Source organism: Hyperoodon ampullatus, assembly GCF_949752795.1.
Source record: "Hyperoodon ampullatus genome assembly, chromosome: 10".
Lineage (NCBI taxonomy): Eukaryota > Metazoa > Chordata > Mammalia > Artiodactyla > Ziphiidae > Hyperoodon > Hyperoodon ampullatus.
This window is the reverse complement of record NC_136923.1, coordinates 7,687,300-7,708,681: the sequence shown is the minus strand read 5'-3', so window position 1 is coordinate 7,708,681 and position 21,382 is coordinate 7,687,300. Positions and strand designations below refer to the sequence as shown.

The 21,382-nt window shown below is 43.8% G+C and overlaps 1 protein-coding gene across 1 annotated transcript; it reads right to left on the bottom strand.

Annotated features, from left to right (window-relative positions):
• Positions 1-3,152: 3,152 nt before the first annotated feature.
• Positions 3,153-20,737, bottom strand: EMC3 (ER membrane protein complex subunit 3). The gene is made up of 8 exons (XM_079713860.1): positions 20,449-20,737; positions 12,867-12,924; positions 12,441-12,534; positions 10,815-10,919; positions 10,015-10,096; positions 7,785-7,864; positions 6,927-7,009; positions 3,153-3,383 (listed from the first exon to the last, which is right to left on the bottom strand). The coding sequence occupies exons 1-8, from the start codon at positions 20,601-20,603 to the stop codon at positions 3,255-3,257; spliced, it is 786 nt and encodes a 261-aa protein (XP_079569986.1). The 5' UTR covers positions 20,604-20,737; the 3' UTR covers positions 3,153-3,254.
• Positions 20,738-21,382: the final 645 nt, after the last annotated feature.

Sequence of the window (21,382 nt, the reverse complement as noted above, 5' to 3'; positions counted from 1 at the left end):
CATCACGTCTTTTTTTTTTTTAATGCAGCTTTATTGAGATATAATTCAAATGCCTTACTATTCATTTAAAGTAACCCGGCGCTCATTACATCTTTTTATTCTCTACACTTCAGGGTCACCCAAGTCTTGTTTCGGTTTCGTGAAAACACCACCACCTCAGCTCTTGGGACCTTGCATACACTGTTCCGTCTGCCTGGGATAATCTTCCCTTATATCTTCCCCTGGCTCTGTATCTAATTCCTTGTAATCCTTCACATCTTGAGATGATACTTTGCTGGGAAGCCTTCCCTGGCCTCCCAGGTTGGATGACTTGCAGGACATTCCCACAGCCTCCCTCGGATTATCCCTGTCACGACATGTGACAGTTTTCTGAGCTCTTAAGGTCTGGAGTGTGGCTTGCTCGTGTGCATGGTTTTGGGCAGATGGTCAATGAATGTCTTGTTCAGCGAACAGGAAGATGTGAAAATATCTAGCATGGCATGGGGCATGTTGCAGAAATCCAGTAAATATTTGCAGACTTCATGGCCTACTAGTATAGGGCAGTACCTCCTTTGGGAAACATTCCAGGTAATTAAAGGGTAAAACATGATTGTTTTTTCTTTCCTGGTACCCATGCCACCTTCTTCTGGCAGCAACACCCCTATTTTCCTTTAGGGTATCATCCTTATCCCATTTTCATTCCTTATAGTTTAGGTAGGGCTAAGCATTTCCTGGAATGTGTACATGACCCAAATCAAGTAGCCTGACTTTTATTGGAATTTTAAGGGGTGCTTTTCACTGGGGTTACTAAGCTGGTGTCTCCATGAGAAGACAAACTACCTGATAGTAGAAAAAGGCAGACCTGAGAAAGCAACCATGTCTTGATGATATCAGTGAGGCCCTGGCTACAGTGAAGACACTGACCATTGAACATTTTAGTTACTGAACCAACTTACATTCCTTTAGAAAAAATTGCTTAAGCCAGATTGAGTTCTGTTTCTATCACTTGCAACTGCAGTATTCCTCACACAGTTAGTAATCCCCCGTGTCTCACACATACACCCATGCCCATTGCACTCCTTACAGACCAAACAGAGGAACCACACTGAGTTTTGCCTCTAAGTGCAGGTTTACCTACTGTCCTCAAATCTAAGTCATCATTATTTTTCTGAGCTGTGTTGTGCAACTGTCAATGTTTAGCCTTCCACGCAAGGTGCCTTCCATACTGCGATCAGTAAGTGGACATTTCAGGTTGTCCTGAATGGTTTCAGGTGCTAAGTCCAGGTTGGTGGAAAAGGTAGAACGTTCATCTAGCAGTCTGACCCGAATTAAACTCCAAGAAGCACACATGATGAGGACTGTTCCCTGAACGTGTGAGCTGGTTCTGGGAAGAGCCTGCTAAAACAAACTTGGCTTTTTCCTTTGACTTGCTGGTGCCAAGGAAATGTGCATTTACCACTGTGATGGGTCAGAAAAGTCTCACACATTTTACCCACCTAACTTTGCTACAGGGAAAAGGACAAACTGTGTGTGGATCAAGAGGCAGACTGAAATGCTCTGAGGATGCCTTGTAGGAAAGAGGGTGACATCACTCAGTCACCAGTTATTGTTTCCATTCCTGCCCTACCTGCACCTTTGGTATATACAACTCCCCACTTTGTCAGGGAGCAGTGAATTGTAGACATTTTAATCTGAGCCTTTGCTGGTTCTGTTCCCTCTGCTTGGGAGGCCCTTCTACACTGCAGAACTCTTTCAAGGCCCAGGTCAAAGGTTAGCTCTCCTGGGAACCCTTGCTCCTTTAATATTTTATTTTAGCAGCTCTTTTAAATATTAGCATTTCTTACCTTGGGTCAGTGGGTCACTATGAAGAGACTTTGGAAGGTCTATTAATGCTCCTGGGGTTACCCGAGAGGTCTGTGTGTCTGTGCCCATGTGTGTCACTCAGGAGGGGAGGGTCAGAACTTCCATCAGATTCTCAAAGAGGTCCTGTGACCCAGTGAATGATTACGAACCACCAATTTCTTATGTGTCTCTCTTCTGAGTTCCTGAGGGCAAGAGTTACATCTTTTTCCATCTTAGACTCTCCAGCACTGGTCCATGATAGACACTCATAACTGCTGGCAGAAGGCTGTTAGTGACCCACAGAGGCAACATTTTTACAGGCAAAGGAAAGAAAACAGGATGGTTTAATTTGTAGAGTTGAGTTGTTTGTTTTTGATTATAGCGTTCAGCATGTAAATTACATTCACCTCTTGGTACAGAAATGGCCCTCTGCCACTTCCCTGGGACAGTTAATCCAGGCAGAATTATTCCTGGGCAACCCTTACCTATGTGTCTGCCAGCAACCACCCTCTCTTCTTTTTTTTTTTTTAATTAAAGAATTTTTTTTTTCTTCTCTCCCTTCTTACAACCATATGTAAGCTCTCTCTCATCCAGAATAACTTGGATATGGGGTCTTTCGTTCAATGGAGTAGCCATGTACAGTACAGCACCAATGATCTGTCAACGGATTTGATATATTCTGAACTCCAGATCAAGACCTTGCATTACTTAACCGTTGAAGTCTTTGAGGATCCCAAAGGCACTTGAGAGAATCTGGCAGTGTCTCAGGGTCACCGATTTTCACTGGACAGTATTAAGACAGAGAGAAGGATTCCCAAGTCTGTCCTGGCCCTGGGTATTCACTCTGAAAAGAGTTTGTTTGGATAAGGTTTTAACATATTGGCTCTTCATGTCATTCTGCAGACGCAAAATGAACAACACAGAGAGTTTCATTTTGCTCATCCATTGGTCCTAAATTTTCGGTAATGAAAATGTATTATTTGCATAAGGAAAGTTGTAAAAATACTAACAAAAAATTAAAGGTAAAACGCGGGGCGTTTGGATCCCAAGAAAACAGGAGTTTACTATGGTTTAGAAGTCAGAGTGACTGTACATAATAATTAGGTTTAATTGACAACACTTTTTCTGAAATTCCTGAATTTTTGCTAAGTTTTATATATTATTACTAGCTTGAGTTTCCCCCCTCTCTTACTTAGGAAAATTTTAAATATTTCAAAACTAGTTGTTTCTGGGCAAGTCACACAGCACACACTCCTCAAGTTTCTTCTGGTTTCAAACATAAAGGGGAACCCAGCTCAGACAAGAACAATCCTTGCTGCACACCCGCCAGCTCACGCATCCCCCTTTTTATTCCGAGAGGCTCCAGCTCAAACAAAAGTTACAAGGTTAAGCGCTACTCCGAGTTCCTGACACAGCTGACCCCCACTTGGTCTTCAAAAAATAGAGGTCTGTAATTCCTTTTTGAACATGCCTTCGAAGTGGAGGTCTTTGGCCATGAGCTCCTCTTCGACATCATCTAGTGCCCACTGGTGATCCGTCAGCTCCAAAGCTTCCCACTCTGTCTGCAGAGGAAGAGAACGTGGGGGCAGGGAGAGAAGGGCTGTTATAAGAGCAGCGCTGACTTGCTTGGGCCAGGAGCTGGGCTCAGCTAAGTACATGTGAAGCTCACTCAATCCTATGAGGTAGGTGCTGCTCTCCCCTTACCCACCCCCCGCCCCCAAGTTACAGACTAGGAGACTAGGCTAAGAAAGAAAGAATTTGATCAAAGGCATTGGAGCTGGCAACTAATTACATTTCTCAAGTATTCTATTAATGCTGACTACTTTCGCCTTTAGTAGGTTTTTAAAAAATGTTGTATGAAACTTAATGTGCAATACAAGTGTTAGCTCATGGGTGTGGGTTTTTAAATATATAATTTAGGCCGTAAAATTCACCCCTTTAATGTGTGCAATTTAGTGGGTTTTAGTATATTCACAAAGATGTGCAACCATCACCACTACCTAATTCCAGAACACTTTCGTCACTGCAAAAACAACTCCATATCAAGCAGCAAACACTCCCCACTATCCCCTCCCCCAACCCCTGGCAACTACTACTTTACTTTCTGTATCTTTTTTTTTTTTTTTTGGCTTTGTTGGGGCTTCGTTGCTACGCGGGCTTTCTGTAGTTGCAGTGAGCGGGGGCTACTCTTCCTTGCGGTTTGTGGGCTTCTCATTGCAGTGGCTTCTCTTGCTGCGGAGCGCGGGCTCTAGGCATGCGGGCTTCAGTAGTTGTGGCTTGAGGGCTCTAGAGCACAGGCTCAGTAGTTGTGGCTCATGGGCTTGGTTGCTCCGCAGCATGTGGGATCTTCTCGGACCAGGGATCAAACCCTTGTCCCCTGCATTGGCAGGCGGATTCTTAACCACTGCACCACCCGGGAAGTCCCTGAACATTCTTGTACTAAGTTTTTGTGTGAATATGTGTTTTCAGTTCTCCTGGGTACTTAGCTAAGAGTAGAACTGCTGGGTCATATATGGTAACTGCGTTTAACTCTTTGAGGAAAGGCTAAAAACTGTGCTCCGAAGTGGCTGCACAATCACCAGCAGGTATGAGGGTTCCAGTTTCTTTGCATCTTTGTCAACACTCATTATCCATCTTTGTATCTCATTGTGGTTTTGATTTGCATTTCCCCGATGACTAATGATGTTGGGCATCTTTTCATGAGCTTAGATTATTGGGTATTTGTGTATCTTCTTTGGAGAAATGTTTACTCATGTCTTTTGCCCATTTTTACTCGATCATCTTTTCATTGTTGAGTTCTAAGAGTTCTTTATTCTGAATACTGGACCCTTATCAGTTATATGATTTGCAGACATTTTCTCTGATTCTCTGGGTTGTCTTTTCACTTTCTTAATAGTGTCTTTAGAAGCACAGTCTTCATTTTGACAAAGTTCCACTTATCTATTTTTCCTTTTGCTGCTAATACTTTTGATGTCATATCTACGAAATCATTGCCTAATCCAAGGTCACAAACATTTACACCTATGTTTTCTTTTAAGAGCTTTATAATTTTAGTTAAGTCTTTGACCCATTTAAAAACTTTTATTTAAAAAAATTTTTTTATTGTGGTAAAATATATATACAATACAAAATTTGCCACTTTTAGGCACTGTTAAGTATACAATTTAGTGGCATTTATTAGGTTCACAATGCCGTGCAACCATCACCACTGTCTATTTCCAAATTTTTCATCCCCTGAAACAGAAACTCTGTACCCAGTAAGCAATAAGAATCTTTTCTCCCCCACTGAATCATCTTGGCACCTTGGTCAAAAATCATTTGATCTAAATGTATGGATTTACTTCTGAACTCTCAGTTCTATTCTGTTGATCTGGATGTCTGTCCATATGCCAATCCCACACAGTCTTGATTACTGTAGCTCAGAAGTAGGTTTTCAGATCAGGAAGTGTGAGTCTTCCAACTTTGTTATTATTCAACATTGTTTTGCCTGTTCTGGGGCCCTTTCATTTCCATATGAACTTCTGGATCAGCCTGCCAATTTCTGCAAGAAAGGTTGGTGGAATTTTGATAGGGATTATGTTGAATCTGTGGATCAACAGATCTAGGGCTATCACCATCTTGGTAATATTAAGTCAAGATAATATGTACATGGATATATTTCCATTTATTTAGGTCTTCTTTAGTTTCTTTCGGCGGTATTTTACAATTATCAGTGTACAAGTCTTGCATGTTTTAAATTTCTTATTTTATTCTTTTTGATACTATTGTAAGTGGAATTGGGTTTTTTAAATTTTTTTTAATTGAAGTATAGTTGATTTACAATGTTGTACCAATCTCTGCTATACAGAAAAGTGAATCAGTTATCCACATATAGACATTATTTTTTTACATTCTTTTCCATTATGGTTTGGAATTGTTTTCTTAATTTCAATTTTTCAGGTTCTTTATTACCAGTGTGTAGAACAACGACTGCTTTCTGAATATTGATCTTGTATCCTAAAACCTTGCTGAACTTATTACGTGTCATAGTTTTTTTGTGGATTCCTTACGATATTCTATATACGAGACCATGTTATTTGCAAACAGAGATAGTTTTACTTCTTCCTTTCTAATCTAGATGCCTTTTTTTTTTTTTTTTTTTGCGGTACGTGGGCTTCTCACTGCTGTGGCCTCTCCCGTTGCGGAGCACAGGCTCCGGATGCACAGGCTTAGCAGCCATGGCTCACGGGCACAGCAGCTCCGCGGCATGTGGGATCTTCCCGGACTGGGGCATGAACCCGTGTCCCCTGCATCGGCAGACGGACTCTCAACCACTGCGCCACCAGGGAAGCCCTAGATGCCTTTTATTTCTTTTTCTTGCCTAACTGTCCAGGCTAGAACATCTAGTACAATGTTGAGTAGAAGAGGTGAGAGTGGACATCCTTGTCTTGTTCCTAACCCTAGGGGAAAAGCTTTCAGTATGAGTATGGATGTTAGTTGTGGGTCTTTCATAGATGTCTTGCATCAAGATGAGCAAATTCCCCCTATTTCTAGTTTTTATCATGAAAAATTAGTGAGAGTTTACTGTACAAAAATTATATTGGATTTTACAAATTCCAGAATCACTTCATGAAAGGCTGTAAGTGATTTAGACTTTTTCTTTTTTTTTTTTGGCTGTGCCGTGTGGCTTGTGGGATGTTAGTTCCTTGGCCAGGGACTGAGCCCAGGCCCTCAGCAGTCAGAGCGCGGAGTCCTAATCACTGGACCGCCAGGGAATTCCCAATTTAGATTTTATTGAATGAAATTTATATCACAGTCCAAAAAAGTTCAAAATATTCCAAATGTTTACCTGGTACCTCTGATTGGGCTGTTTTTATAACTTCATTTACAGTGTGGATTAAACTGGGTGAGCATTTAAAAACCAGTAAAAGTACCAAGAATCTCTAATTTACTTAACAGATGATTCTGTCTCTGGAATAAGAGACATGTAAACAGAAATACATTTTTGCTAAATTTAAAGGATGGAACCATACATACTACACTCACTTCAGGAAATTCATCTTTAAAAGTAACTCTAGTAACACCTTTCCGAGCTTCAGTGAAGCTCGGAGGAGAAGTGAGTGTACCTTAAAAGCTTTGTTGGTGTCTGCAGGCATGGCCATGGCTGCTCCAGTCATCTGTTCCTGCATCATCCGTGATTGGTCAGCAGCTGCAGCGTAAGACACATCTGCGTCAGTGCCAGGGCGCAGAAAGCACCCAGGACCCTCGGAGAAGGATGGTCCTTACACAGCACTTACAGATGCTTGGTAGTGGGTTAGAGAACCATATGACAGTTCACTGGCCCTGTCACGCACTATGTGAAAGCACTTTACCTCTTCTGAAAAATGGACATGATAATAGCAGGAGAAGGAAGATAACTAAAGGAAGTGCTAAACTTTATTTCAAATTTAAATAACACTAACAACAGCCATCAGTTACTGAGCAACTCCCACATGCCAGGTACTTCACTAAGGACTATATGTATCTACCTCATCTACTCCTAACAACAAACCCAGAAGTCAATTATTAAGGTCCCTGTTTTACAGATAGGCAGAGGACTGGAGTGGTTAAGTAACTTGCCCAAGGTCCCAGCTATTAAGTAAGAGAGCCAGGATTGATACCAGCAGGAACTCTAGTCAATGAGTAAACTGATCAAACCCGGCCTTCTTTCAGCTTCAGGTTTACAGGCTTGTATTGCTGGTGCTGGATCCCTCACAGGAGGGCATCAGACTCTGGGCAACTAAATACTGTCCCCATGATTACCAAGGAGAATTCAGATCTTCAGTCTGACCCTGGGGTTTTTAAGACTCAGAATACCTCAGAAACTTATGAATACGTTTAAGGAATGAAGCACTGTATTTGGCTGTGTTCACAAACAGCATAGCCTACATGATCATTCTGGCCCTGGCATGAATGACTCATCTATTGAAGTATTTGCTTCTTACCATTATCTTGGCCCAAAATCAGAGAGTAAATGCTCCGAAGCCCAAAGACATTGAGGAAATACCAGGATGCAGAACTCACCCTAGGAAGCAAAAGTGAAACAATGTAGGTAAGTTATTTCAGAATTAACCTAGTTCACACACTTTTCTACCACCCAGAGTTGTTCAGAGTATATAAAGGAATCCCCTGGGGCAGGCTGTAGTCATCCAAAGCACAACCAAAGAAGAAACACAAGTCGTGAAGGCCATGTTACAAATAGTTATAGCTCTCTGCAGGCGAACAGCTGAGCGCTGGATTTGGACAGACTTTGGGGTCAAATCTCAATTCCTCCACTCACTTCACAGAGTTGCCATGAGGATAAAATAAGGTAATATATGGAGGCAAACTGCTCCTTCCGGCTATGTGATAAATTCTTTGGCATTCAGTATCAGGAACTGAACTCACAACTGGTGTGCTTCATTTTATCAGGGAATGCAAGCTTTGTTTATTTTTTCCTTTATACATAATGGGTTTTCAAACCATTTATTATTTGTAATCATAAAAACAACACACATTTGTTATATATAATAAATGCAAACAATACTGAAGTACATAAAATATAAATAGAAAGAGGCCTCCTGTCCTGAATTCCATTCTCTAGAAGGAATCACAAGCGTTGGTGGGCTTCATACTGAAGACTGTAGCAACTGGGGAAGCCATTCCAAGTTTTGAACTATTATCATCAAAGCTCTCCTAAGTTTAGGTTTCCCACCTTACCCCAATAAAGTTAATATGCTCGCATATAATAAAAACTAAAGACTATAAGAAATGATACAGAGATGGAAAGAACCCACACTTCATTCCAATACTTGGGTCACACCTATCTGTACATAATGTTGCAGCTTGGTAAACTAGTTTATATCCGGTTCTAGGCTCCTTTGTCCACACAAGTATGTCAGATGCTGAGAAGAGATAAAAAAGCTTTTCTCCAGCCCATGAAGTTTTTGCTTAGCTCACATGAGACTGGAAGGTCAAGGTCTAATAGGGTCATGCTACTCATATTAAGTATAGCTTTTCTCCTCTGGGGGAAGGGCGCATAGCCAAGACCCTCCCAGCACCGGGTCTGTCCCGTGCCTGCCAAACCACCAGAGACCGCTCTGCTCCAACTGGGGAGTGAATCGAGGCCGGCACTGGTTACCCCCGTTGCCCATTCTCCCCCTCCTCCTACTGTTTGGCTTCCTTTAGATGCTAGTCTTTGGGAAGCCATAGACAAAATAATCCGGAGAGACCACATGAAGAGGCACTACTGCATTCCAGAGGCTGTAGCAGTGTTCTAAGAGCTCTTCAGATGTTGGGTTTTATTACTCTGGCTATAAAAAACAGAATGGTAAGACACGAGTGTTGGATTTGGACAGGTTTGTGGTCAAATCTCAATGTCGCCAATTACTTCATAGGGTTTCCATATACCATAAAGTAATATATGGAAAATCCTTAGAACAGCGAGTGGTACCAATGTAAAGGATTAATGTTGTTATTAGCAGTAATGTATTTTGGAAAAAAGAATACCAACATCCACTTCCATAAGCTCCAGGGTATGTATTGCTAAAAAGTCTGCCTTGGCCAGAGTTCCTGGCTTTATCTTTTAAATTTCTTGGGGTGGACACATCTGCTCTTGGACTCCTAAGCCCCAAGATGCTAGGGAAAAAGAGGCTGATACAGGGCTTCCCTGGTGGCGCAGTGGTTAAGAATCTGCCTGCCAATGCAGGGAACAGGGGTTTGAGCCCCTGTCCAGGAAGATCCCACATGCCACGGAGCAACGGAGCCACAACTACTGAGCCTGTGCTCTAGAGCCCGCAAGCCACAGCTACTGAGCCCGTGTGCCACAACTACAGACGCCCGCGCACCGAGAGTCCATGCTCCACAACAAGAGAAGCCATCGCAATGAGAAGCCCGTGCACCGCAACGAAGAGTAGCCTCCCGCTCGCCACAACTAGAGAAAGCCCGTGTGCAGCAACGAAGACTCAACGCAGCCAAAAATAAAATTAATTAATTTAAGAGGCTGATACAGTCTCTCCTTTTGCAAGACTCATGTAAAAGTTGCCATAATCCACCTGTGGCATTGAGTGGAGTTTCAATGAGAAAAACTCCAAAAACCTATTCCAGTGAAGCAGGCAAACTGGAAATCCTGTTCTTTAAGAGATCCCTGTTTTAGATTTTGGTTGGTGTTTTTATTAAATAGAAGAAAGTCCTTACCAGGAGGCGTCTAATGTGAGTAGTTCAATTCCTTGCTGTAGCATAGGCTTAAAACGGAGGGTCAGTGGAAACGGGACCTTGGCTGCAGAGAAGAAAGAAAAAATTCAGAATCACTCCCAGCTTCATTTGTAGAACAGTTTAAGTGTGATGCACATATTATTTCCCTGAGGAGGTGGGAAATCTGGACCATACAGTGTTTAGAAAACGATTTCCACAAGGAGATGTGTGTCACCTTCTGAAGAATCAACAGTCAAATGTCACTCTGCTCTAGTTCCTTGAATAACACCAGCTTCTCTAGTGCTTAAGAAGCAGGGGCTCAAACTGAGCTGTGTCCCAAAATCTGGAAAAGAAACTTGCACTGATCTGTTAAGCCCAAAGTGGAATACATACACACAAAGAACTACATTACTGAGAAACCTAGTTCATTTAAATCAAAGCAGCTTACAAACAAATTGACCAACAACTCACCCCAACACCTAGAAAATGAAGTCAGGACAGAAATAGGCTTCCCTTTCCCTACTCACTAGAATACAAAACTAGTTTCGGATATAAACTAGCACACCACTTGTTTGAGTCCCTATTAGTAAAAAAGCAACCACATCATGAATTTATGATCAATCTGGGATAAGAGCCATAAAATCAGAGCATATTAAATTTTTTTGTTCAAAGACTTATCAGTTTCCACTAGAGAACATAGGACCCGTGATAGCAGTGTCTCAGAGCCCTTGGATTTCTGAACAGGGTCATGGGAAAGGATCACAGATGAAGTAAATCTGAAGTCTTCTGGGTCTGTAACTTACTTGTGACAAAGCCTGAAAACGTCATGTTGATCCATCCACCAATAAGAATCATAGGGAGGACATTTGTGACATTGCCCTTCATCATGTCTGTGAGCATAGTGGGATCTAAGACAAAAACACAAGAAACCAATACCTGTTACCACTGCTTGCAGGGACTTACTCCTATTTGCTGTAAGTTTTTAATTTATTTGATAATTAAAGTAATACAAGCTCATTGTAAAAAATTCAAATGACATAGAAACACAGGATGCAGACACTTCCTCTGAGCCTACTCTCTGAACATTTTTAACTGTTTGTTTTATCTCCTTCCATCTTTATATATCTATAAAAACATACATATGCAATTATACATGAATATACACACAATAGTTTCTCTCTCTCTCTCTCTATATATATATATACACATATAAAGGGATACTACGCTTACTATTCTACTTTTTTTGTTTGTTTTGTTTTTTGACTGTGTTGGGTCTTCGTTGCTGCATGTGGGCTTTCTCTAGTTGCGGCGAGCGGGGGCTACTCTTTGTTGTGGTGCATGGGCTTCTCGTTGCATTGGCTTCTCTAGTTGCGGAGCATGGGCTCTAGGTGCGCAGGCTTCAGTAGTTGTGGCACACGGGCTCAGTAGTAGTGGCTCGCGAGCTCTAGAGTGCAGGCTCAGCAGTTGTGGCGCACGGGCTTAGTTGCTCCATGGCATGTGGGATCTTCCCAGACCGGGGCTCGAACCCGTGTCCCCTGCATTGGCAGGCGGACTCCCAACCACTGCGCCACCAGGGAAGCCCGGATTTGACCATTTAAAACTGACTTTCAACAGCAGTGAGAGGGCCTAACTTCCCATGACCTTGACAGTAGCGGTTTTGGTCAAGCTTTTCAATCTTTGCCAGTTTAATGGGCTAAAAATGACATCTTGTTTTAATTTGCATTCCACTGATTTTAGTGATGTCAAGTATCTTTTCATATACTTATTGGTCTTTTTTTTCTTGTAGGTTTTCTAAAAGACTTATTAAAATCAATCCCAGTATCTTCTGTCTAGGTTTAAAATAACTGGTTATCTCACTTAAAGAAATAGGTACTGAAATGAGTGGATAGGCAACACTGAATAATAAGTTATTTTGTTTTACTTTAAAGATGCTGTATTTTTCACATGACTGGGACCAGAGAAAGTAAGAAATCTGTTAGAGGAAAAACTGTAGGACGGGCCAAGCAATCATGTCTGACAAAGAAATGGATGGTCTAGGGAAGCAGTCAGGCAGAATCTGGAGGTCATGTGTCAGCAGTAGGATCCAGGCACTGGATGGGACCCGGGACTGGAATGCTTTCCAGCTGTGCTCCTCAGAGCCCCGGGTCCTGAGGAACAGCAAAGGGGAGAGACCCAGGGACAATGGCTCTAGTCCCCACCCCCTCAGCTGAGAGCTCTTTTTTAATCCACTGTATACAATGGGGTTCCCTGAAGATTTATTGGAAAAAGAGAACGCCACTTCTGTAGATCCCTGTATCCGATGATCCCTAAGGTCCCTTAGATTACTGTCTTGTAAAATTTAAATTTCAAATAAAATGACATCCTCCTTGCCCATCCCCCCAATAATGTTAAAAGTCTTCCTTAAAGATGAGAGAAGGGAATAAACATACCAGTCATAGGAGAAGGAGGAACAACCTTCCTTTTAGTTTTTTTGAAAAATCCATCCTCTGGGTTGTTGAAGTAATATTTTCGTGTCAGGAAAGACTAGTAGAAAAAAGAACTTTTTAAGTCTTAAAACTGTGACATACACATTGTCAAATTATTCCCCCAAGGTTTAGTCAGAAGGCCCTTGGAATATGCTGTTACACTCAGAGCTGGCAGCCTACTTGGCAGCCGACCTGACACTTTAGCTGAGTCGCATTTAAAAACAATTTCCCAAGAAGGGCAACGTCACAATGACAGCAAACACCACCAGGACACAGCTTAATTACTGACTTGCCCACCTTCAGCTTTCCCCGAATAATCCCCTTATAAAACATTCAGATATCTACTGCCCTCAACAGTGAATCGTGGAGCTTTTACTCATTTATGAGTACCTGTTTGGGAATGTATTTTCCATTTTCCCTGAGGACTCTGCTTCGAATTAGGACTTGACTGAAAAATACAACCAAGACAATGAGATTTTTAAAAGCGAAACACTAGAAGAAAATGAGAGAATAAAGTAGAACACCTATTTAAACACAAGACAGGGCCCATTTGGCAATAGCTCTGTGCGGAAACTTTTCAAAATACAGTGTCCTAAAAACCAGTAGAACATATTTAACCCAACAATGAGCTTTCCAAAAGAGCATTTTTCAGAAGTGACTGTTCCTGAACAAAGATTTCTGAGGAAGGCACATTTGGGACATTACGCTCAGCTTTTTCTTACTTTATAATGAGCTAAGAAGGAACTTTCTCTGAGTGAAAAGAGTAGCAGTTGGATGCTACCCAGAAGACCTGGGGCCAGGAGGAGGGAGGAGGGGTGAGGATAAACGAAGGAAGTTTTTAAACCCGATAGAGAAGTGAGTACAAGACTTGACAGGGTTGTTACCTGACAGACAACAAATAGAAATTGTACTCAGGATTCAGGCTGTTAGTAAGCTTTCAATAAATACTTATTGAATTAATAAATGAAATTATCTGATACTTTAACATAATTGATCATTACAGATAACAAAGTGTAATGCCACAGGTAGGCAGCGCTAAGATACAAACATCACACAGAAGAAATAAAAATGCTAATTTTTTCTAGATTTTCAAAGGTTGTTTTAATGAGGGGAATAAAAAACTCCTTAAGTTAATGGAAATCCTCCTTGAAAAGTGAAAAAAACTGTATACAGAAATGAACACAAGAAAACTGTTCTTGGTTTTCCGTCTACTCCTCAATGTAGACCACCTCTCTAAGCAGTCAGCCAGTACGCTTTGGGTCCCGTTGTCACCTTATGCATATTCTAGCTTCTCCATGTGCTGGGATTGCTCTAGTGCCCCCTCCCTCACCAATTCTACCTCATCATGCCCCAACACCCTTTTCAAATCCCACCTTCTCCATAGAAGTCTTTTTTTGTTTTTTTTTTTGCGTTACGCGGGCCTCTCACTGCTGTGGCCTCTCCCGTCGCGGAGCACAGGCTCCGGATGCGCAGGCTCAGCGGCCATGGCTCACGGGCCCAGCCGCTCTGCGGCATGTGGGATCTTCCCGGACCGGGGCACAAACCCGTGTCCCCTACATCGGCAGGCGGACTTTCAACCACTGTGCCACCAGGGAAGCCCTAGAACTCTTTTTTTAATTGAAGTATAGTTGATTTACAATATTGCATTAGTTTCAGGTATACAGCATAGTGATTCAGTTTTTTTTTTGCATATTATTTTCCATTATAGGTTATTACAAGATATTAGATATAATTCCCTGTGTTATACAGTAAATCCTTGTTGCTTATCTATTTTAGGTACAGTAGTTTGTATCTGTTAATCCCATACTCATAATTTGTTCCTCCCCGCCTCCTGGTGCCCTTTGGTAACCATAAGTTTGTTTTCTATGTCTGTGAGTCTGTTTCTGTTTTCTATATAGATTCATTTGTATTATATTTTAGATTTCACATATAAGTGACATAGTGTTTCTCTTCGTCTGGTTTATCTCACTAAGCATAATATTCTCTAGGTCCATCCATGTTGCTGCAAATGGCAACATTTCATTCCTTTTTATGGCTGAGTAATATTCCATGGAACTCTTCTTGAGGCCCAGTGGCCTCATGGAATTCTCTCTGGTCCTCCTCTTGACCTCATTATACTGTAAAGCTGACTGCTCTATACACAAGCCTACAGAGGTGACAGGTGATATGTTTCGTTCCCTGGGAGCTAGTCTAAAGCTATTCACGGACTTCCCTGGTGGCGCAGTGGTTAAGAATCCACCTGCCAATGAAGGGGATACGGGTTCAAGCCCTGGTCCGGGAAGATCCCACATGCCGTGGAGCAACTAAGCCCGTGCGCCGCAACTGCTGAGCCTGCACTCTAGAGGCCATGAGCCACAACTACTGAGCCCACGCGTCACAACTACCGAAGCCCGTGCACCTAGAGCCCATGCTTCGCAAGGAGAAGCCATCGCAATGAGAAGCCCACGCGCTGCAATGAAGAGTAGCCCCCACTCGCCACAACTAGAGAAAGTCCACGCGCAGCAACGAAGACCTAATGCAGCCAAAAATAAATTTAAAAAATAAAGACATCTTTTTAATTTTCACTATCCCCCTACATCCCGACTCCTATTTCCTCTTCGCCTTTACCTGGACGGATCCGCATACTCATACTTCCAGTCAGCTCACCTGGACGGTTCTTCCCCAGGACTTCTGCGACAGTCCTCACCTCTTCGGTCAGGCGCTGGCACAGGACCTCACTTCCTGCTCCGGTACCCCCAGCACACTCCTTCAATATGTAGATGACCTCCTCCTTTGTAGCCCATCTCTCAGCCTCTCAAGACAACATACTGCAGATCTCCTCAATTACCTTGGCTCTCGCGGTTATCGGGTCTCCCCGGCCAAGGCTCAGTTATCTGTATCTTCTGTAACCTACCTGCGGCTCCATCTTACCCCTACCACAAAAGATCTAACAGCCGATCGCACCTGGATTATCCGTGAACTCCAGCCTCTGGAAACAGCGGAACAAATTCTCTCCTTTTTGGGCCTTATAGGATTTTTCCGACACTGGATCCCTAACTTTGCTCTCCTCGCTAAACCCTTATATCTAGCCGCTAAGGAAACCCCTCAAGGACTCCTCACCTCTCCTTCCGCCGTTCAACAGGCCTTTCTCACCCTCCGTAACGCTCTGATATCTTCTCCCCTTTCTCTGCCCAACCCAAACCGACCTTTTCACCTTTTTGTGGATGAACGGGCCGGAATAGCCACTGGACTCCTTGCCCAGCCTGTAGAGCCTTCCTACCGCCCCGTGGCTTACCTCTCCAAACAGCTAGACCCAACCATTCAGGGATGGCAACCATGCCTTCGGGCCCTAGCAGCAGCAGCCGAACTGACCAAACAAACACTACAGATACTCAACCACGCAGGAATAGGTAACATCTCCGACTGCTTTCTATGTGCCTCGCTTGGCCGTCCATCCTTGGCTGCTGTCCCACTCGACCAGCCCGTCAATTCTACTTCCTACACATCCCAAAACCCACCTTTTTCCCCGTTAAAAGTCCCCATATTCCTTGATTCAAAAAAATCTCACTATCTGTTACAGCAGCCGCCCAAATCTACCTGATATTGGGTTTCTTTGCAACACATCCCTCACGGTAAACACATCAATTGAAGCACCACCAGGCATATTTTTGTGGTGCAATGGTTCCCTCACAAAAGAGATCAATTCTTCCTCCCCCTTCCCATGTATCCCCGTTACTCTCGTCCCACAACTCACACTGTATAGCCAAGACGAATTTTCCTCGCTAATCACGCCGCCCTTTACCCGACAAAAAAGAGCTATCTTTCTTCCTCTGGTCGCAGGCATCTCTCTCGCCTCCTCCCTGGTCGCTGCAGGCCTCGGGGGGGGCGGGGGCGAGCTCTAACACATAGTGTTTCAACATCCCGCGACTTAGAACATAAACTCCAGCTAGCCATTGAAGGCTCCGCCGCCTCCATCTCCTCTCTCCAGTGCCAAATCACCTCCATAGCCCGAGTCGCTCTCCAGAATCGACGAGCCCTGGATCTCCTGACGGCCGACAAAGGAGGTACCTGCCTCTTCCTACAGGAGGAATGCTGCTGTAAACGCCCTCCATCGCTTAAGAGAAGAACTCCAACGCAAACACCAACAGTCTGCCTCCCCAACTCCCGATTGGTGGCGATCCACCCTCTATACCTGGCTAACACCAATCTGAGGCCCCTTAATTCTCATCTGTATCTTGCTCACGTTTGCCCCGTTTTCTTAGGTTCCTTCACCAGCACATGGAGGAAGTCTCTCGGGTGGCCACAAACCAAATGTTCCTCGGTCCTTACACCTTGCTTCCTACAGAAACCCCCACTGGTCTCCCCTAAGCCTCGGACCTCTGGTCGCCCGACTCCCCTTTCGACGCCCCCATTCAGCATGAAGTAGCCAGAGATCGGAAAGCCGCCCCATTACACCAAAGATGTCGGGATGTAAGGCCAACTGGCCCGAGGCAGGGGAACGCAATCAGATTCACAGGTTGCATCAGACCGAAACTCTCCGGACCACCCCGTTCCAGAAACTGACCTGGAGACATTCCGGACCACCCAGTTCCAGGAACTGACCTGGGGGCTTTCCACCCAGCCCAGCCTTCCCGCCTTTCGAGGGACGGGACTAGCGGTCCCAAGACTGATGTAACCGGCACCAGATACTGCCACGACACCCCAAGAAACCACCAGATAAGGAATACCCTGTGCCCTCCCAGATTCACCACACCCCTTTCCCTTCTTCCCCTATAAAATCTTGCCCAGCCCTCGCCCGGGGGCGACTTCTCTGGCCCCTTTCTCTCGGACCAGTGAACCTCGCCCGGCAGCGCCCCCTAATAAAGCTCACTTGAAGCTTAAAAAAAAAAAAAAAAAAAAATAAAGACATCTTTTTAAAAAAATAAATAAAGTTATTCACAATGTGGCCTATGTACCAATACCGGTCTGTGACGAGGTAAGAAAAGTCACTGAGAGTGAGGGTTTAGAAACCTTTATAGTAAATTGACATTGTCACAACATCCAAATATGTGATCAAAAAATTTTACAAAAGCACCAGTCTGAGATAAATTGGAAATTGAAAAACCAAAAAAATTGGTCCTTTACCACTGACAGTTTAAGCAGCACTGGGTCTCCAATAATGGGTAAGAATTTAAGCTCTGATGTTGGACACATGGGTTGAAGTCTTTGCTCTGCCACTTGTTATTATGTGATCTTGGGTGAGACATTTAAATTCCCTACGCCTCCATTCATATTGTGTATAATAACAGATTTATTCTCACTGAAGAAATACTTCTTGAGCTTCTGAGTGCCATGTTAGGTGACGTGAACAACAGCGATCAAAAAGCAAGTATCTCCAGAAAATTAAAGTTTAGTGGGGGAGAAAAACATTAATCAAATAACCACAGGAATAAATGTGAAATTCATCTGTTATGTCCTAGGAAGGACAGATGAATGGGGGATGTGACTGAGTCTAGTAAGTCGAGGTCTTGGAGAAAGCTTCGCTGAGGCAGTAAGAGGACGCTGAAATCTTAAGGATGAGTAAAGATTACCTTGGCCACGTGCTGGAGGGAACAGCTGTGAGGGAGGAGTAAGCACTATGTCTCTGAGGACCTGAGAAAAGGCCATATGGCTGGAAGAAAGAGGACTACAGAAATGTGGTGAGACAAGGCGTGAGACGTTGGCAAGAGCCAGACTATGCAAGGCCATGTGAGTCCCAGTGCTTTTTTAAAAGATTGTGGTGAAAAACATGTAACAAAATTTACCATCTTAACCACATTTAAGCGCACAGTTCAGTAGTGTCAAGTGTATTCACATTGCTGTGAAATAGATCTCCAGAACTTTTTCATCCTGCAAACCTGAAGCTCTTCCCATTGCACAGTAACTCCCCCATTCCCCCTCTCCCAGCTTCTGGTAACCACCATTCTATCAATATTTTCTGTGAATTTGACTACTTTAGATACTTCACATAAGTGGAATCATACAGATACTGTCTTTTTGGGTCTGGTTTCTTTTACTTAGCTTAATGTCCTTAAGGTTTATCTATGTTGTACCATGTGACATGATTCCTTTCTTTTTAAGTGTTCCACTGTATTTTAGTCTTTATCTTAAAAGCAAAAGCGGGAGGAAAGGAAACCCCTGCTGGTGGGAATGTAAACTGGTACAACCTTTATGGAAAATAGTTCGGAGGTTCCACAAAAAATTAAAAATAGAATAGAATCACATTAAAAAATATATATATATTTGCATCCCCATGTTCATTGCAGTATGAATCACAATAGCCCAGATATAGAAACAACCTTGAAAGGATAAAGACAACATGATACATATGTAGACACACACACACTGGAATATTATTCAGCCACGAAAAAGAAGGAAACCCCTCATTTGCAACAACATGGATGAACCATGAACACATTATACTAAATGAAATGAGCCAGACACAAAGGGACAAATACTGTATGATTCCACTTATATGAAGTACCTAGAGATGGAAAGTAGAACGATGGGTCCCAGGGGCTGAGGGAGAAGGAAATGAGTCATTATTTAATAGGCTCAGAGTTTCTGTTAGGGATGAGGAAAATATTCTGGAAGTGGACGGCGGTGACAGTTGCACAACAATGTGAATGTACTTAATGCCACTGAATTGTATACTTAAAAACAGTGGAAATGGAAAATTTTATGTTATGTTTTTTTTTTTTTTTCCCGGTACGCGGGCCTCTCACTGCTGTGGCCTCTCCCTTTGCGGAGCACAGGCTCCGGACACGCAGGCCCAGCGGCCATGGCTCACGGGCCCAGCCGCCCCGTGGCACATGGGATCCTCCCGGACCGGGGCACGAACCCATGTCCCCTGCATCGGCAGGCAGACCCCCAACCACTGCGCCACCAGGGAAGCCCTGTTATGTATGTTTTACCACATTTTTTTTTTTTTAAAGAGCAAAAAGGAAATACTGAAGGACTTTAAGCTGAATTCTTCCCATATATTATGTCATTTAAAGTGATTACCACTGTATTGGCATATCCTAAGCACTAAGTTAATGGTATCTCCTATTTTCCTTGTGCATGTTTTATCACTTGGACTGAAACTCCCTGAGAGTAGGATCTTGACCTTGTCATATTTTGTACCCCAGAGCATATAGCACAGTGCAGGGCACATGGTTGGTCATCAAGAAAACCTTGTTCACTATAGATAATTCAGGACTTCCACAGGCTGAACAGAAATTCGGCTAGGTCTCTATACTGCTGAGGAATTTTGCAGAAGTGGGGTTGAGAATGGTGACCTTGAGGCATTTAAACCCTGAAGCAAGGCAAACTTAAATTATCCTATACATTCTAAACACTAAGTTTCTCTAAGGTCTGCAAATTCTACAAGAAATTTTTAATTTTGCATTTTCATTTCCATTAATATCTAAAAATAAGTCCTTGTACTGGTTATAAAGGTAAAGTTTCTGTTTTGCAGTGGTAATTTGCAACTGAAAAACATTTTCTTAAAATAAAACTCTAGTTTTTGTTTTTTTTCCTTTCCGAAGAGTCAGTGTATTCTTCAATCTTGAGAACCACTTTTTACATACATTCTATTCCCAAATATGGTCTAATATTTTTTTATTTGTGCATTTTTCAGTTTTGGTTTAACACATTTTAGAAAAATTTTAGCAACTTTTGGGGCAGTAAAACTTAATTTATGAAACCAAATGTCCCATTTTGTGATCATTCAGGCTCATGGAAACTTATACTGTATCTAGAGAAATGTTTTACAGACATCATATAAAATTTAATCCCCACGCCTGCTCTATGAGGCATGTCCTGGTATCATCGTCCTTTTGCAGATGAAGAAAGTGAAACAGAGGGGTAACTCAGCCAAGGACAGTCAGCTAGCGGGGGCGCGATGTGAACCCGGGGAAACTGACATAACCCCTGCACTTTCTTGCCCAAGGTCACGAGAGAGTGAGATCGCCGGAGAGGGGAGGGAGCTGACCTGTCGGAGACTTGTTCCTGGGTGAGCTTCTTGTCGCTCTGCAGGAGGATGGATACGTAGTGGCGAATCATGCCCACGAAGAAGGTGATGATAACGATAGGCAGGACCACCCAGAGGCGTATGTTGGAGTCGAGCAGCAGCTCCGGCCCTGCCATCTTCACAGAGAGCCGGCTCCCGGCCAGCTGTAGCCGGGTCGATCTTCACCGGGGCGCAGGTCTGCTCGTCGAGTTCGCCTCCGGGCCGTCTCACGCCCCTCAGCCAGGCGAGCCCGGAACCCCACCTCAGCCTCTGCCCTTGCGCCGTGCCCCCCGCCGGGCCGCGCGGCCGCTGGCTTCCGGTGCGGAAGTTTGACGTCACGGCGAGGCGCGCGCACGGCGAGGCGCGCTTAGGTGGCGTCTGTGAGGCGTTGTGCAGCGCGGGAAAGTCGAAAAGGAGGGGCAGCAACGGCTTCTCGGCGGGTGAGTGGGGCAGCGGTCGTCTCCTCTAGAGGCCCGCGTCTCTGCGGCCCGGTCTCTAGGCCCCGGCAGAGCCCGGCCTTTCCTTCTGGGGCTCCGCGCCCCGAACCTCAGCTTCCTCAACTGTCTTGTCGTGGGATGATCCTCCCAGGTACCTCCTTGCGTCGTTAAAATGACGAAGTGAGGAGGGAATTGACCCCTGCTCCCTACCCGGAGGACCTGGTCCGGGCAGCCCGTCCGGTCTCCCCGGCTTTCAGGCTTCTCTGGAAGCGGGACCGGTTAGCACGTGTTACGGGCTTGTGCCCTGAAGTCAGGAGACCCTGACTTGCCTTAGTTTTTCCATCGACAGAATGGCCGGTAATGGTTATAAGTAGTAAACGAGGCAAGGATAAAGAAAACGCTTAACATGACGCTTGGTACATAGTAAATGGTAAATATTATTGCAAGGCACTATTATAATCAAGAGTAAGTGTAGTTGG

Coding starts and splice junctions, on each gene's coding strand:
- EMC3 (XM_079713860.1), bottom strand. CDS start 20,603: ATGGCAGGGCCGGAGCTGCTGCTCGACTCCAACATACGCCTCTGGGTG. Junction 7,865..10,014: donor CTCACATTAGACGCCTCCTG/GTAAGGACTTTC, acceptor TTTGCTTCCTAG/GGTGAGTTCTGCATCCTGGT. Junction 7,010..7,784: donor GATTTTGGGCCAAGATAATG/GTAAGAAGCAAA, acceptor CTTACGCTGCAG/CTGCTGACCAATCACGGATG.